This window comes from Mchenga conophoros, linkage group LG6, assembly GCF_057382185.1.
Source record: "Mchenga conophoros isolate Kocher_MC1m ecotype Shallow Benthic linkage group LG6, M_conophoros_male_GT1.1, whole genome shotgun sequence".
In the NCBI taxonomy this organism is placed as follows: Eukaryota; Metazoa; Chordata; class Actinopteri; order Cichliformes; family Cichlidae; genus Mchenga; species Mchenga conophoros.
Genome location: NC_140531.1, coordinates 4990032 through 5004232, shown reverse-complemented (window position 1 = coordinate 5004232; position 14201 = coordinate 4990032). Strand labels below are relative to the sequence as shown.

At 39.6% G+C, this 14201-nt stretch overlaps 1 protein-coding gene across 1 annotated transcript in view; it reads left to right on the top strand.

Moving 5' to 3' along the window:
• The window catches only part of gtpbp2b (GTP binding protein 2b), a 29125-nt gene extending 15539 nt beyond the window's left edge, over window positions 1–13586 (top strand). Inside the window, exons 8-12 of the mRNA XM_085275933.1 lie at window positions 1861–1996; window positions 8059–8117; window positions 8372–8543; window positions 10716–10880; window positions 10959–13586. Coding sequence (XP_085132059.1) covers window positions 1861–1996; window positions 8059–8117; window positions 8372–8543; window positions 10716–10880; window positions 10959–11147 — 721 coding nt within the window. The 3' untranslated portion in view covers window positions 11148–13586. The remainder of the gene's footprint in view (window positions 1–1860; window positions 1997–8058; window positions 8118–8371; window positions 8544–10715; window positions 10881–10958) is intronic.
• Window positions 13587–14201: the final 615 nt, after the last annotated feature.

The window sequence follows — 14201 nt, the reverse complement described above, 5'->3', positions numbered from 1 at the left end:
AAGACAGAAAACTAAACAGCAGTGGCGTTTGCAGGGTTACTAAAGTTGGACTACCTGGTATATAATGTTGTGCTACATGATTGCTAGCGACACAGCTATGTTAGCATAACATTAGCACAGTGAAGCTGGAGGATGAACGCCAACTTTTTTCCACTCGATAAATTTATTTATTTAGTTTATTTTATCACTACCTGTCATTTATTGCAGATTACTTGTATTTGCTTAATTGTTTACTAAATGTTTGAGGTGTGAAAGAAACTGCAAAGTATGGGTGTGTGTGGTTGAAGGATGTGTTCGTGCATGTGCGTGCGCGAGAAGGGGGAGGCGCGAACAGTTTTCTTGTAAAACAAAGGGGGGCCTAGCAAAAAAAGTTTGGGAACCACTGGTTTGGGGGAAGGATAAAGAAAGCTGTCTCAGAGATTTAAGCTGTCTGTTTCCACAGTTAGGAACATATTGAGAAAATGGAAGACCACAGGCTCCGTTCAAGTTAAGGCTCAAAGTGGCAAGAAAGTGACCAAGAAAAATCTCGGATAGACAGAAGTGATGAATGGTGAACAGTCAGAGTCAACCCACAGACCAGCACCAAAGACCTACAACATTATCTTGCAGCAGATGGAGTCACCGTGCATCGTTCAACCATTCGACGCACTTTACGCAAGGAGATGCTGTATGCGAGAGTGATGCAGAGGAAGCCTTTTCTCCGCCCACAGCACAAACAGAGCCGCTTGAGGTTTGCTAAAGCACATTTGGACAAGCCAGCTTCATTCTGGAATAAGGTGCTGTGGACTGATGAAACTAAAATTGAGTTATTTGGGCATAACAAGGGGCGTTATGCATGGAGGAAAACGAACACAGCATTCCAAGAAAAACACCTGCTACCTACAGTAAAATATGGTGGTGGTTCCATCATGCTGTGGGGCTGTGTGGCCAGTGCAGGGACTGGGAATCTTGTCAAAGTTGAGGGACACATGGATTCCAGTCAGTATCAGCAGATTCTGGAGACCAATGTCCAGGAATCAGTGACAAAGCTGAAGCTGCGCCGGGATCTTTCAACGACCTGAAACACTGCTCAAAATCCACTAAGGCATTCATGCAGAGGAACCAGTACAACGTTCTGGAACGGCCATCTCAGTCCCCAGACCTGAATATTATTGAAAATCTGTGGTGTGAGTTAAAGAGAGCTGTCTATGTTTGGAAGCTATTAAACCTGAATGAACTAGAGATGTTTTATAAAGAGGAATGGTCGAAAATAACTTCAACCACAATCCAGACTTTCATTGGAACCTACAGGAAGCGTTTAGAGGCTGTAATTTCTCAAATATCACTGTGTGTGTCTGCTATATGATATGTTCAACTGACATTTTTTATTATAACAACCAACGATTTACACAGGAAAATAATGACTATGTAGTAGTTGCACTAAACTGTATTGTAAATCTTAAAAGTAAAAGTCATTCATACATGAAATACTTTTATGTCTTTTGTTGTGGCTCAGTATTTGATTACAGCACTTTGTGTTCTGTTGCAGGAGCAGGAGCTTGTAGTTACTTTGTTCTCCATTGATACTGGTCAGAGATTTCCACAACAACTTTTATGTGTCTGAGGTGTAACATTGTGTGTAGTATCTGTATTATCCCATTATCAACTTGTATTTCTATTAAGAACGGTTTTGTGTTGGTGAATTCACAATCTATTCATGATCGTGAATTCACTTATCTGTATGTCCACAGTGGAAAAATATTACACTTAATGATGTACTTAATTGAATTTTCACTTCACTGTGTGTGTGTGTGTGTGTGTGTGTGTGTGTGTGTGTGTGTGTGTGTGTGTGTGTGTGTTTGGCTGGATGCACATTTGCAGCATTACACCCATCTTCACCCTTTCCAGTGTGTCTGGTGAGAATCTGGACCTCCTGAAGGTTTTTTTGAACATCCTTCCTCCACTGAGCAACAGCAAGGAGCAGGAAGAGCTGATGCAGCAGCTCACTGAGTTTCAGGTATCCAAACCCACGTACACACATGTGCTTTTTTTTCCATCACTTCTTTTTTTTTTCATTTTTTTTTTTTTTATAAACAATCATATATCTATGTCTATACATACACATTTATATACCTAAATAAGTATATTCAGAGGAGGGGGAGAGGGGAAAAAAAAAAACCCCAAAGCAAACAAGTATTTAACTGTAGCTACACCAAATAGTGCCATTACTGGGTCTGGGGGGAGCTGTTTTTTAAAAATATCAGACAAAGTTTTAAATATTTTAGACCAATAGGTAGCGATATTAGGACATGTCCAAAACATATGTGACAATGAGGCAGAATTCTGGCCACATCGATCACATCTTGAGTCAGCCCCTGGAAACATCCTTGAAACCTTCAATTTAGACAGATGGAGCCTATGCAGGACCTTAAATTGTAGTAGTCCGTGCCTGCAGCAGACAGAAGTGGAGTGAACCAGTTCTTGTGCCTTAGTCCATTGATCTTTAGTGATGTTAGTAGCCAGTTCTTCACTCCAAGCATTTCTCAAGTGGTCCAATGTAGTTGTACTGTCTATTTGCAAAAGTTGGTTGTAGATCCTAAAAATGGCTCCTTTCTTTAGCCGGTTCATTAGGAACAGATCATCTGAAACTAGCTTTTGTGGTTCATTGGGAAAGGATGGAAACGTTTCTTTAATAAAATGACGTATTTGTAAATACTTGAAAAAATCTCTGTTTTCTATGGAAAATTTTTGCTGAAGTTGTTGAAACGAAGGAAAAAGATTATCAATAAACAGATCCTTGATTGTGTGTATCCCTTTGGAAGTCCATAGCTGGAATGTTAATCCTGAGAGCAATGTGTATGCTTGATTATGAATTAATGGTGTAAAGATTGAACATTGACGCCAATGAAAATGCTTTCTAATTTGAGACCAAATTTTTAGTGAGTCAGACACTACTGGATTTTTACATTTATGCTTACCCAGATCTGAGTTTGAATGAACCAAAGATTTAAGAGTATTAGAGAAAAAAGTCATACTTTCCATCCGTTCCCAATCAGGTCTATGTTCCCCGCCCCAGAATGACATACAACGTATATTACAGGCCCAATAATAAAACTGAAAACAAGGCAACCCCATTCCTCCTGTAATCTTGGATCTTTGGAGAAATATCTTTTTTATTCTGGGTGTCTTCTTGTTCCAGATAAACTGAGAGATTAACTGGTCTATTTTCTTAAAAAAAGTTTTTGTGATCAATATTGGGATACATCGAAACAAAAATAAAAATTTGGGTAAAGTGCTCATCCTAATGATATTTACTCGGCCAGCAAGCGAGATGGGCAGTTTAGACAGTCTTTCCAAGTTCTGTTCAGTTTGATGGTATAAATGAATAAAATTATGTTTGAAAAGGCCAGAGAATTCACGGGTTACAGTTATTCCAAGATATTTGAAGATATTTGAGATTGTAAAAGGAAACGAGATCAATGTAGCGCTATCAAATTTTTCTAAAGAACTAATCGGAAACAATATGCTTTTTGTTAAGTTGATTTTGTATCCAGGAATTTTCCCAAATTCAGTTAGAACTGTCATAATTTTTGGCAATGATTTAGTAGGGTCAGTGATATATAGCAACATTTTTCCATCACTTCTGGTGACATAGCCCTGACTTAAATTAATTTCCTTGAGATTTACTTTATCCTCAGTATAACTCTACCCAGTACTTCATTATTGAACATGCATCGGTTAAACCCAATAGTCATTGGGTTTAACCGATGCATGACACTAGAGATGGACCGATCCGATATTACGTATCGGTATCGGTCCAATACTGACCTAAATTACTGGATCGGATATCGGAGAGAAATAAAAAATTTAATCCGATCCATTAAATATCACAAAAGCACCTCACAAAACTTGTGACATGGCGTAACTCGGCTCATAGCCTTAGCACGTCGAGCAGTATGCGTCACGTGATAGAGCGGCTGTGGCGTGCGAGACCTCTCAGTGGTCTGGTTGAGTATTTGGAGCCTCACTACCAAACCGGCATTTCATCTCCGAGAAAGTGATCCCAGAGAGAAGTAAAGCAAGTTCATAAGTTCATCTCTGAATGTTTGTAAAGCATTCCCACGTTAAGCTTAACAACCGATATATGGAGCGACTGCCTCTCTCTCCCCCTCCCTCTCCTGTCACTACTTCAATCATGAAACTGATCAATAATCGGCTGATCGGCTTTTCTGTCACGACTCCGTCTCTCTTGTTTCTTTATCGCCCACTTTGCGCAAGAAAGAGGCTAAACAACAGCAGCAGGTTTAAGCTTGATAAGCTGTTCTTAGAATTTATTTAATATTACACCAGGATCCTTTTCTGCGTAGCTGATGGCTGGTAACTGTGCAGGGGTGGGTCTAGCAAAGTTTCCCCAGGGGGGCAGGTAGGGCATTAACAGGAAAAGGAGGGCACAATGAAATGCTTTTCTGTCTTATTCTCATTTAAAATGTCTAGCTTTTAATAAATAACTATCTGAATCATACACCCAAAGTTTTAATGTGATGTAAAATGTATAGAAGTCCATTACTGTATATAGTAACTATTAAGTCTAATATACCCTAGTAAGCCAAAGTACTTTTTCCTTTGGGAAGGTTCCATCTGTGCAGTCTGCAAATTTGTTGAAGAAAGATGTTGAATCTATTTAATTATTCTTGAAAAAGGTTAGGTTGCTTAATATTTCCGCTAAGTACTCTTTAAAATACCAGAATAGGGAGGATGACACCATCCTCCCTATTCTGGTATTTTTAGGTTTAAGTTTATTTATTACACGGCGTGCTGCGGGGAAAAGCCTGTTCTAACGTTTGAGTCTAAGGTTTATTTTTTAGCACCTGGCGGCTCTTTTTTGCTTCTCATCTGTAAACACTCTGCACACTCTTTAACGGGATTCAGTTTATTTTGAAAAGTCTCAACAGGATCTTGAACTTTATTGTGAAAGGTTTATGTGCAAAACAAACAAGCGGATGGTGGAGCTACGCCATGGTTTTAACCTCGTTGTTGCTAACGACAACGCGTAAAAACAGTTGCTTGTCCATCTGTGGTGTGGTTATATTAAACATAAGAGAAAGAGAGAACTTTATGAAATTGATATAGCCACTACAATGACCATCAAAATCATGAAAATATTGCCATAAACAGTTTATTTTGCGACACCACGAAACAAACGATAGCATAATAGGAAACGATAGACATTTTTATATTGTTATATCAAACAGCCCTAGTACCCGAAACTTTATTAATTTTAACCTAACCTTAACCTAACTCTAACTTTTCTTTAACTTTAATTTTACTTTATTGCCTTCACGCCACAGTTTAGCTGCCTGGGGACCATATGAGGGGAATTGAGATACCTCTCACAACTTAACCTCCTATAACCGTACACCAAACCAAGTTTGAACTTAAATGTAATTATTTCCCTTACAGATATTTTGACATTTGAAATATTTATTTCCTTATATACGTGTGTATATAAAGAAGTTGAGTTCCCACAGTACCAAAACAGATATGTCTCCCCACAACATCAGTTCAATAACTAGAGATCATTTGGATGATATGAACATGATTTACTGTGACAGATAAACTAATGTATTTGGCGATTAGACTCTGATGGACCATCATGGCAGAAAAGATTCTCAGGCGTGACAAGAGTTAGGATAAGACCTCTCCCAGTCTAGATGGTTGTGGTGAGGAAGATGGAGCTCTGATCGGGTTACACGAATGAGAACCTGAAAAAGGGAATGACAGAGCACTGAGATTTAAACCACACAGAGTGGCTGATTGGCTTTAAAGAAGGCGGGCAAGAAGATGATTGGATTAGTGTAATGATGACAGTACTGAGTTTCACAGCATGGGAAAGTGGCAGTGGAGTAACGAACAGGCTAGCAGCCAAACACTCAGGAAAGCAAGCAGATGAATTATTACATTACTGCAGCTGCACTCGCAGTCTTACTACCACTCTTCATTGTGCAGCATCTGTTTACCACAGTGTAAGTAGAGGCCAGGGGTCGGCAACCTCTTTAGTCCTTGTAGTGCGGCTCCATGTGGTTTGGGCAAACAAATTAGAAGTATTTAGCTGAAGTGTAATTTATTTATGTTAGTTCTTTTTTAATTGGAAGATTATTGTGATATTGAAATATAAAAATACAATTATATTCTATTATTTTTTCATCGCTCAAAATAAGCGTCACACTCGCGGAAGCCGGTGTACCCGCCGAAACGCCGCGCATTTATCGAGACTTTCAACCCCAGGTAGGCCAATTATAGATCCACATTATGTCAGCAGCTCCACCGTGAACTACGTTAAAAACAAACACCGCTCACGCCTCACAGAGGACAGCTTACAGTCCTGCGTAAAGATGAAAGTGACTTCGTACAGCCCCGATTTGCAGACGCTGTGCGCAGAGGTTCAGGAGCAGAAGTCCCATTGTAAACATATCACAGCAGACCCGGCGATGTTTGCATGAACATGCTTTTCAGCATCTCTTTATTGACCACTTTTCACACACGGTTGCTGACGCATACAGCCGGCTGTAGCTTTTCAGCTCACAGCCCGACATATACCAACAACAACACAACAGCATAGATAGCGCAGACGTTAAGGCGGTGAGGCGTGATCGTGGGTGCCGCTCAGGTGCGTCGGCCTCTCCTGCAGCGGCGCTGCAGACCACACCCCGCCACACACATTAACCAGGAAAAATACATATTTAGGCAGAATTTTGCAAATATCTATTTTTCCTCTTTTAGCAGCATAGTGCTTTTTTAAAAATCAGGTCAAGGCTCCAAAAGCCCAAAGGCGATATAAGGGTGGCGGCTCACAGCAGTTTTTGTTCACTACTTGGATCATTTTCATTCAGCTGGGTGTCTTTCCTTTGGTTATATTTCTTTAAGAGTTCAAAATGTGTTAATTACATAAATAAAATGTAATTTTCTCTGTAGCACTTCATGGATTTCATAAGCAACACACCTTAGTTGTTCACACAAAGCATAAAGGTAAAAAACAATATATACAGTGTTATCTTCATTTCAGATGTCAAAAAGTATTTGCGGCTCCCAGTGTTTTCTTTTGCGTGGAAACCAGGTCCAAATGGCTCTTTGGGTCTTAAAGGTTGCTGACCCCTGGCACAGGGTAAAGAATGTGTTAGGTAGTAACTGTGGTGGGCCCAGAACACGCAGACACCAGGGGTTTCACAGTGACAGTGTTGTGTTTACAGTGACTGTGTTTTATTCACAGTGACAGAGAGAGAAAACACAAACACAGTTCGGGGGTGTGCAGGAAAACTGGCAGGGCACTCGACCGGTCTATGGGAGGAGAACAGAATTAGAGACTGAACACAAAAGGCAAGGATGAAAATAAGTTAGGAGGAGAGTTGGTGAGCTTACTTGGCACAAACTGAGTTACAGACTCGGAAAGAAGTTTAACTGGAACAAAGGCTGAGGCAGGTGGAGTGTGTGGGCTGCTCGCGGTGCAACCCATCTCCTTAATGTCAAATAACTTAATGGCTTTTTATCATTATTATTATTGTTATTATTATTATTAACATTATTGTTTTGTTTACTCTTATTGTTGTCTTGCTGCTAAACAAATTTCCCCTTTGGGGAATAAGTAATTAAGAATTTGAATGTAATTGAATTGGTAGGCAAGGTGATTCCCAGTTCAGACCGATTAAACAGTCTTCAGAGGCACAGACAGGCAGTCGGGGAGCGAGGCAGGCTGGTGGAAGGAAAATAAGATCTTAAAACACTCGGCAGGTCGTAGATGCCAATCTAGAGAGCGAACTCGCACGTTACTACTTGTGGAAGAGGCAATACTCTTACACCAGATGTCAGCTCCCTATAAAAGCTCCGGCCTGATTTGCCACAGGTGTGCTGGTGATCCTGCGAATCACCGCCCTGCCTACCCTGCGCCGAAAAAGGAAAAAGAAAACAAAAACACACCACACACACACACCAGCCCCTAATAGAATGTGGTAGAGACGTGTGTGTGACTTGCATGCTGGAGTGTGGAAAGCGCAGACTGACATTTAATCGTTTCTGTGTTTGAAGGTTGATGAGATCTACTCAGTTCCTGACGTTGGGACTGTGGTTGGAGGAACTCTGTACAGGTGAGATAGCACTGTCTGCTTTAATATGTTGTCAATATTATTTTACATTTTATTCTTGAAACAGTGGGAACCCCAAATATTCATAGAGATATATATAACACATGACTTTTATAAGAATAGAATCTTTGATAATATATCGCAGCTTTTCATTTTACGGGTCCTTGGTTGGACACAGAGCAGGTCTTTGTAATCATGGAAAGTGCCGTGCATTACACTAAGAACAGTTTGTGTTTGTGTGACGGTCTGTGTTTCAGTGGAATGTGTAGGGAGGGTGAGAGGCTGGTGGTGGGTCCAACTGATGAGGGCCGTTTTCTGCGTCTGAAGGTGGGCAGTATCCAGAGGAACCGCTCTGCCTGCAGAGTGCTGAGGGCTGGACAGGCTGCAACGCTGGCTTTGGGAAACTTTGACCGTTCACTATTGCGCAAGGTTAGAGGCCACCTAAAGACATGAAAGGATGTAGGAGATGATTTAAAGGGGGATTCAGGTTTTTTTTTTTAAATGTAACTTGCACAAATTCATACATCTCTGTGTGTGTATATTGCATATTTTGTTTGCTCTCTTTTATTTATACTGGAAGTTACTTTGCAGTTCCTTTGAAAATTTGGAAAACACAGAGGGAAGGATCGCAGTCGACCTTCATGGTCGCAGTTTTTCAAATTTATTAATGGTGTTTAATTTCTCTGCAAACACAGACCAGACTCATGCTAAAAATACAGAGTATTCTGTTATTAGTTCAGGATCTTTACCTTACAATATAAAGAGGTAACTTGAAGCAACGGTTGTTTTGAATTGTCCCCCAATGTGTTGAGGAAAGGATCTCTATAATTGGCAAGGACAGACGACAACCCAAAATGTTCTAACGTACATGCAAGAATTGTCTAGGAAGTAAAAACTCTGCAAACCCTACATACAAAGTGTCTCAATCAATTTATCTTTCCTTGATATAGTGACTTCTTCTGTGACTCTAAAACTCAACAACTTCACTCAGTTTAAATTTGCACAGTGTACCTTTGTAGGTCATCTCCTCATGCACCTCTGGACTGCTGTCAGTACAGCTGCTGTTATCAGATTACTATGGGCTCTAACTGTGGCCATAAATATTTTGTACTTGTAAATCAGACTGCGTAGTTGTAACTCTGTGCTCAAGTTCCCTCGCTTGTGTGTGAGTTTCAACTTAAAAGTGCAAATTTTGACCAGAAATTTCTTCCTTTCAGCTTTAACTTGTAATTATTTTTTACAAACACTGAAATTCTTATCTATGGATGCACAAACATAACATGTTCAGATTTTTTGGGTTACAACGTTACAAAACAAAAAAATCTTTCTGACCGTAATTTGAGCCCTCAGATCCAAACAGAAATTCACATTTTTGGTCTCTGCACATTTTTAAGGTCATTGGTGAAACTGCAGACACCACAAGTGGTGAGAACACAAGTTCAGAGAGATGATGTAGCTTTGTATTGTATTTTTTTTTTTCAGAGAAAATTTGTCCATATAATTAAAAGAAAAACAACAAAGACAAAACTCACAAGACTATTGAATTTCTTGACTCGTTCAAATGACACATAAATTGGCACATATAGTTCCTGAGTAAGGCATGAAAAGGTGGGATGTTGCTCATGAAAAACATTTGACTTGCAGGTGTCCAAATTGGTCTAAGGAAAATTCTAAATGCATCCTGAAAAGCCACTTGCAGTTTGGCTTTGGTTATGGCTTTACTATAATTACACCATAAATGACCCGTATTTTTTTTTAAAGTACAATAGGCTTAAAAAGTGCCAGATGTATGTGCCAAGATATTAGCTTGCTCGTACACCTTCACAGCACTGTCTTTTCACATCATCATCATCATTACAAAGATCACTTGTTAAGATATGACCCAAGTTTTATACGTTGTTCCCCACATCCAGTACTTGGTTGCTAAATGAAAAGATGGAAAATTTACCTTGTCATCCTCCTTAGTTGTAACAATCACAATAACATGCTTTTTAGGGTTAAAAGCAATATCATACCGGGCACTATAACTAGCACAAACTAAGTAACTACTGCAAACCAGGACTGTAGGGAGACAAAATGACCAAATCATCATGGAGGTTACCCACCATACACCCAGTCTTACATTCATTTAACTTGACAGAAAGATCATCAATATTCAAACTGAATACAACAGGAGACAATATTGCACTTAACTTGCATAGTTTGATGTGAGGAAAGTGTATTGTCTTTCCATCGAATGTTTTTATGCTAAATTGCTGATACATTTGTTTTTGACAACTTGTATATGTTGATGGATGTGAACCCAGCGTTGCTCTTCAAATACCAACCTGTGTATTAGAAGGTGGGCATATTATTTATCCAAAAATGAAACATTTCTCTTGTGAGCTTGAACTTATGGATGATAGAAGCTAGTTTTGGATTCTACCACCTGGAAATGTCTGAGAGTGTGCACAACCAAGTTGTAGGAAAATTTCAATTTATTCGTAACAAGTTGCGCACTAATGGATAAAGGACTGCTTTTTGATACCTGTAAGACCTGCAAATATTCTACAACTGCTGATAACAACCTGTGGTTACATCAGTGTGTTATTGGTGTTACAGGGCATGGTGATGGTCAGTCCCAAGATGAACCCAACCATCTGCTGTCAGTTTGAAGCTGCCATTGTCCTGCTCTTCCATGCCAAGACTTTCCGTCGGGGGTCACAGGTCACCATACACGTTGGTAATGTCAGGCAGACTGCCACTGTGGAGTGCCTTCATGGAAAGGTTTGAAATTACATAATACATGATTATTTTTCAAGCTTCTATGTAACCACATCATGTAACCTTGGATTTCTGCTGCAGGATGAGCTGCGTACTGGCGAGAGAGCTGTTGTTCGTTTCCGCTTTATCAAACACCCCGAGTACTTGCGCCTGGGCGCTAAGCTTCTCTTCAGGGAGGGCGTCACCAAAGGCATCGGCCATGTCACCTGCCTGCTGCCCCCTTCTCAGAATCACAACCAGAACCACGACCAGAACCTGCAGGATTATTAAAAATTGCTCCTTCATCAAACAGACAGATGTTGAGGCAGTGAGAATGATGACTGCTTGGGGAACATAGGTCTCTGATCAAATTTAGCCATGCACATCATGTTGGAGTCCCACCTGTTTTGGATCTATGTTTCTGTCCTCATCCGTTCCTGCGGTGATGTCAGAAAGGCTGTTTTCCAGCAAACATTCATATCTTGAGTTAAAGCTGGATGACCATTAAGTGGACTTAAGCCTGAAGATTAATTTGAAGTTTTGCCACAGATTGATTAAAAGGTTCCTTTTTATCATTGCCGCTGTCATTGGAAGATAGCAGGAGTATTTTAAAAGCATGAATAGTGCTTACTCATTGCTGATGTGGAGTGAAGGTGTAATTCTGTTTCTCTTGATGTGCACGACGGATTGACCTCGCTCTTCGTACTGTCTCAGAGACATGTTTGCACGCTTAAACTCATCAAGAAATTTGGTGAGGGAAGATTATATTTAGCACATACTTTATTTTCATTAGTCTTAGGTGGATTCCTTTCTAAGGAGTCTGCTTATGATGCCAAACATTTTAGACCCTTGCCGTGGTTTTTTCGCGGTCTAGCCATTGACTGGGGTATTTTTCACAAAGCATTGGATGAATCAGGCGCCATTATCTGACAGCATTGGTGGGCAAACTATTAATTTGTGATTTCAAATTATCACCAGAAGTGTGTAACTTCATTAGCAACATCCTCCCGAAATGCGCCAACAACATTGAGAGTAACATCCTCCTCTCTGACCCTTAATGCTCACTGGTCGCTATGATAATGCGTAAATATTTCCAAATAAGACACACAACTACAACAAGGGAAAAGACCCAGTTAACTGAGTTAATGATAGAAAACCCTGAAAACCATCAATTTCACACCCGAGCCTCAACTCTCGCGGTACGAAATGACTCAGGCTGTTTTCCAACAAACATTTGTGTCTTAACTTAAGCTGGATGACCATAGTGGACTTAAGCCTGAAGATTAATTTGACGTTTTGCCACAGATTGGGGGTTGCGGACTGCTGGACTAATTATTGCAATGACTGATCTATATGTGCTGAATGGTTGACTAAGGCTACATTCACACTGCAGGTCTTAATGCTAAATTCCAATTTTTTGATCAAATTCGACTCTTTTTTTTGTCTGGTTGTTCACACTACAAATAAAATGCAACAGCAAATGCGCTCTAGTGTTCACGGCATGCACAAAAGAAGACGCAAAAGAAGACGTCACACACAACACGCTCTGCTTATAGAAGTAAAAATGGCTGCTACAGAGCTAGTAGGTGTTGTTTCAGCAGTCTATCAATTTCTGCACAGTCATAACCGACATAATTTTGAAAAATTATTAGGAAAAGAACGACACTGAGAAAAAAAGAGAGCCCGTGCTTTAACAATGGCCTCGTTTGGACCAGTGGCTCCATGCAGAGGTATATATGGCCACGGAGTCGTTTCGCTTGTTTGAATTGTCTCCCCATATGCTAATCAAGTCCAAAACCTCAGTTTCTGTGATCGGATATGGGTCGCATAGGGTCAGAAAAGTCGGATTTGATGCATTTTCGCCTGCAGTGTGAACGTAGCCTAAGATGTTTTGATGATTCAAAAAAATGTTTGGTCTTTTGATTTGAGATCACATTGTACTAGTTTGTGTTCAGAACTGTAAAAACATACTTCATGCTAATACTTATTTCTGCAGGACGACCAGGTGATTTCATTACAGTTATTTTTTGAGGATGATTTACTTTCTGAATGTTGGATGAAATATATATTTTCGTCCGGAGTTAAGCTGTTAGTTAAATGCATCATAAGTCACTGTGTTCCAGGAGTGTGACAGGTTCCTTTTCCCTCAAGAAGGTGAAAAAAATTTGTAGAAGAAACTGGTATTAAATTCTTAACCATCAAATCCTGTACATTCAGTATCTGCATTTACGAATGGCAGAAATATTTGCTACTAGGTTTCCAGTTTGTTCCAACTCTCCATTCATATTTGTTGGCTGTATTAGAAGTTTGTACATTTTAGAAGCCAGGCAGCTTTTGCAGCTACACCTAACCTGCATGCCCTTTGAGTGATTAAAAAACAATCGCACATTTCAAGTATAACACACATGTGGTGGAGTGTTTATGCAGGTAAACTTCATTTTTCTGGGGTTCTGTGCAATTGTAAAGCTAAATATTGAATGTACTTTCCTTGATCCTGTGTAGCATTTCAATCTTATTGCTGTTTAATGGAGTGATGGTTGATTTCGCACTTTGTATTTTGATTCTGCATGTTGGAGACTACCAGTTCTGCAGTACAGTGTAACGTGGAGGTGGTACTGAAAGGTGTGACATGCTAAAGCTGAACATTTAAATGTTATGGAGTGAATTTATTAGTTTTTACTGACCGTCCCTTTTAGTGAGAAATAAAAAAGTAACAGTAAGAAATGCAAATTCTGCTTTCATCAATTTGCAACTTTAACACAGAGGATGTTTGTTTTAGACATCGTACTATGAAAAATGGTTTTGTTCTCCATCTTCTCAGCTTTTCTGAGTTATGGCTGTCAGTCTGTCCGTTTTAAAAAAAATCTTCCATAACATTTCCATATCATGGTAGTCTTTTGCATTTGTTTCCTCCATCCTGGCACTGAAGCACCGCAGCAATTTCCTAATGTTGTAAACCTCAACATCTGGCAATAAACCCATTCTGATTCTGATTCTGATCCGGACTTGGGAACTTCTAATCCTGGGGTCTTTATCATCAAAAGAGCCATTTTGCCCCCTCATCTGCCCAAAAAAAAATAGTCAGGAGCCGCAAAAAATAACAGAACTTGTAAACTTTTAAGTTTTTATCTTTTTTTTTAAATTAAAAACTAAATAAAACAACAGAAGTGCAGTGTGCATTTGTAGGCCTGCTTTGACATATCTTAAACTGAACTGTAGGCCTATGTAAGTTCTTCCTATATTTGTGTAAAAGTAAAATAAAAACCAACCCACTTTAATATAAATAAAACAATAAATAAAACATTTAGCTGCAACTTAGCAGCTTTAAAAAGAAAATTAGGAGCG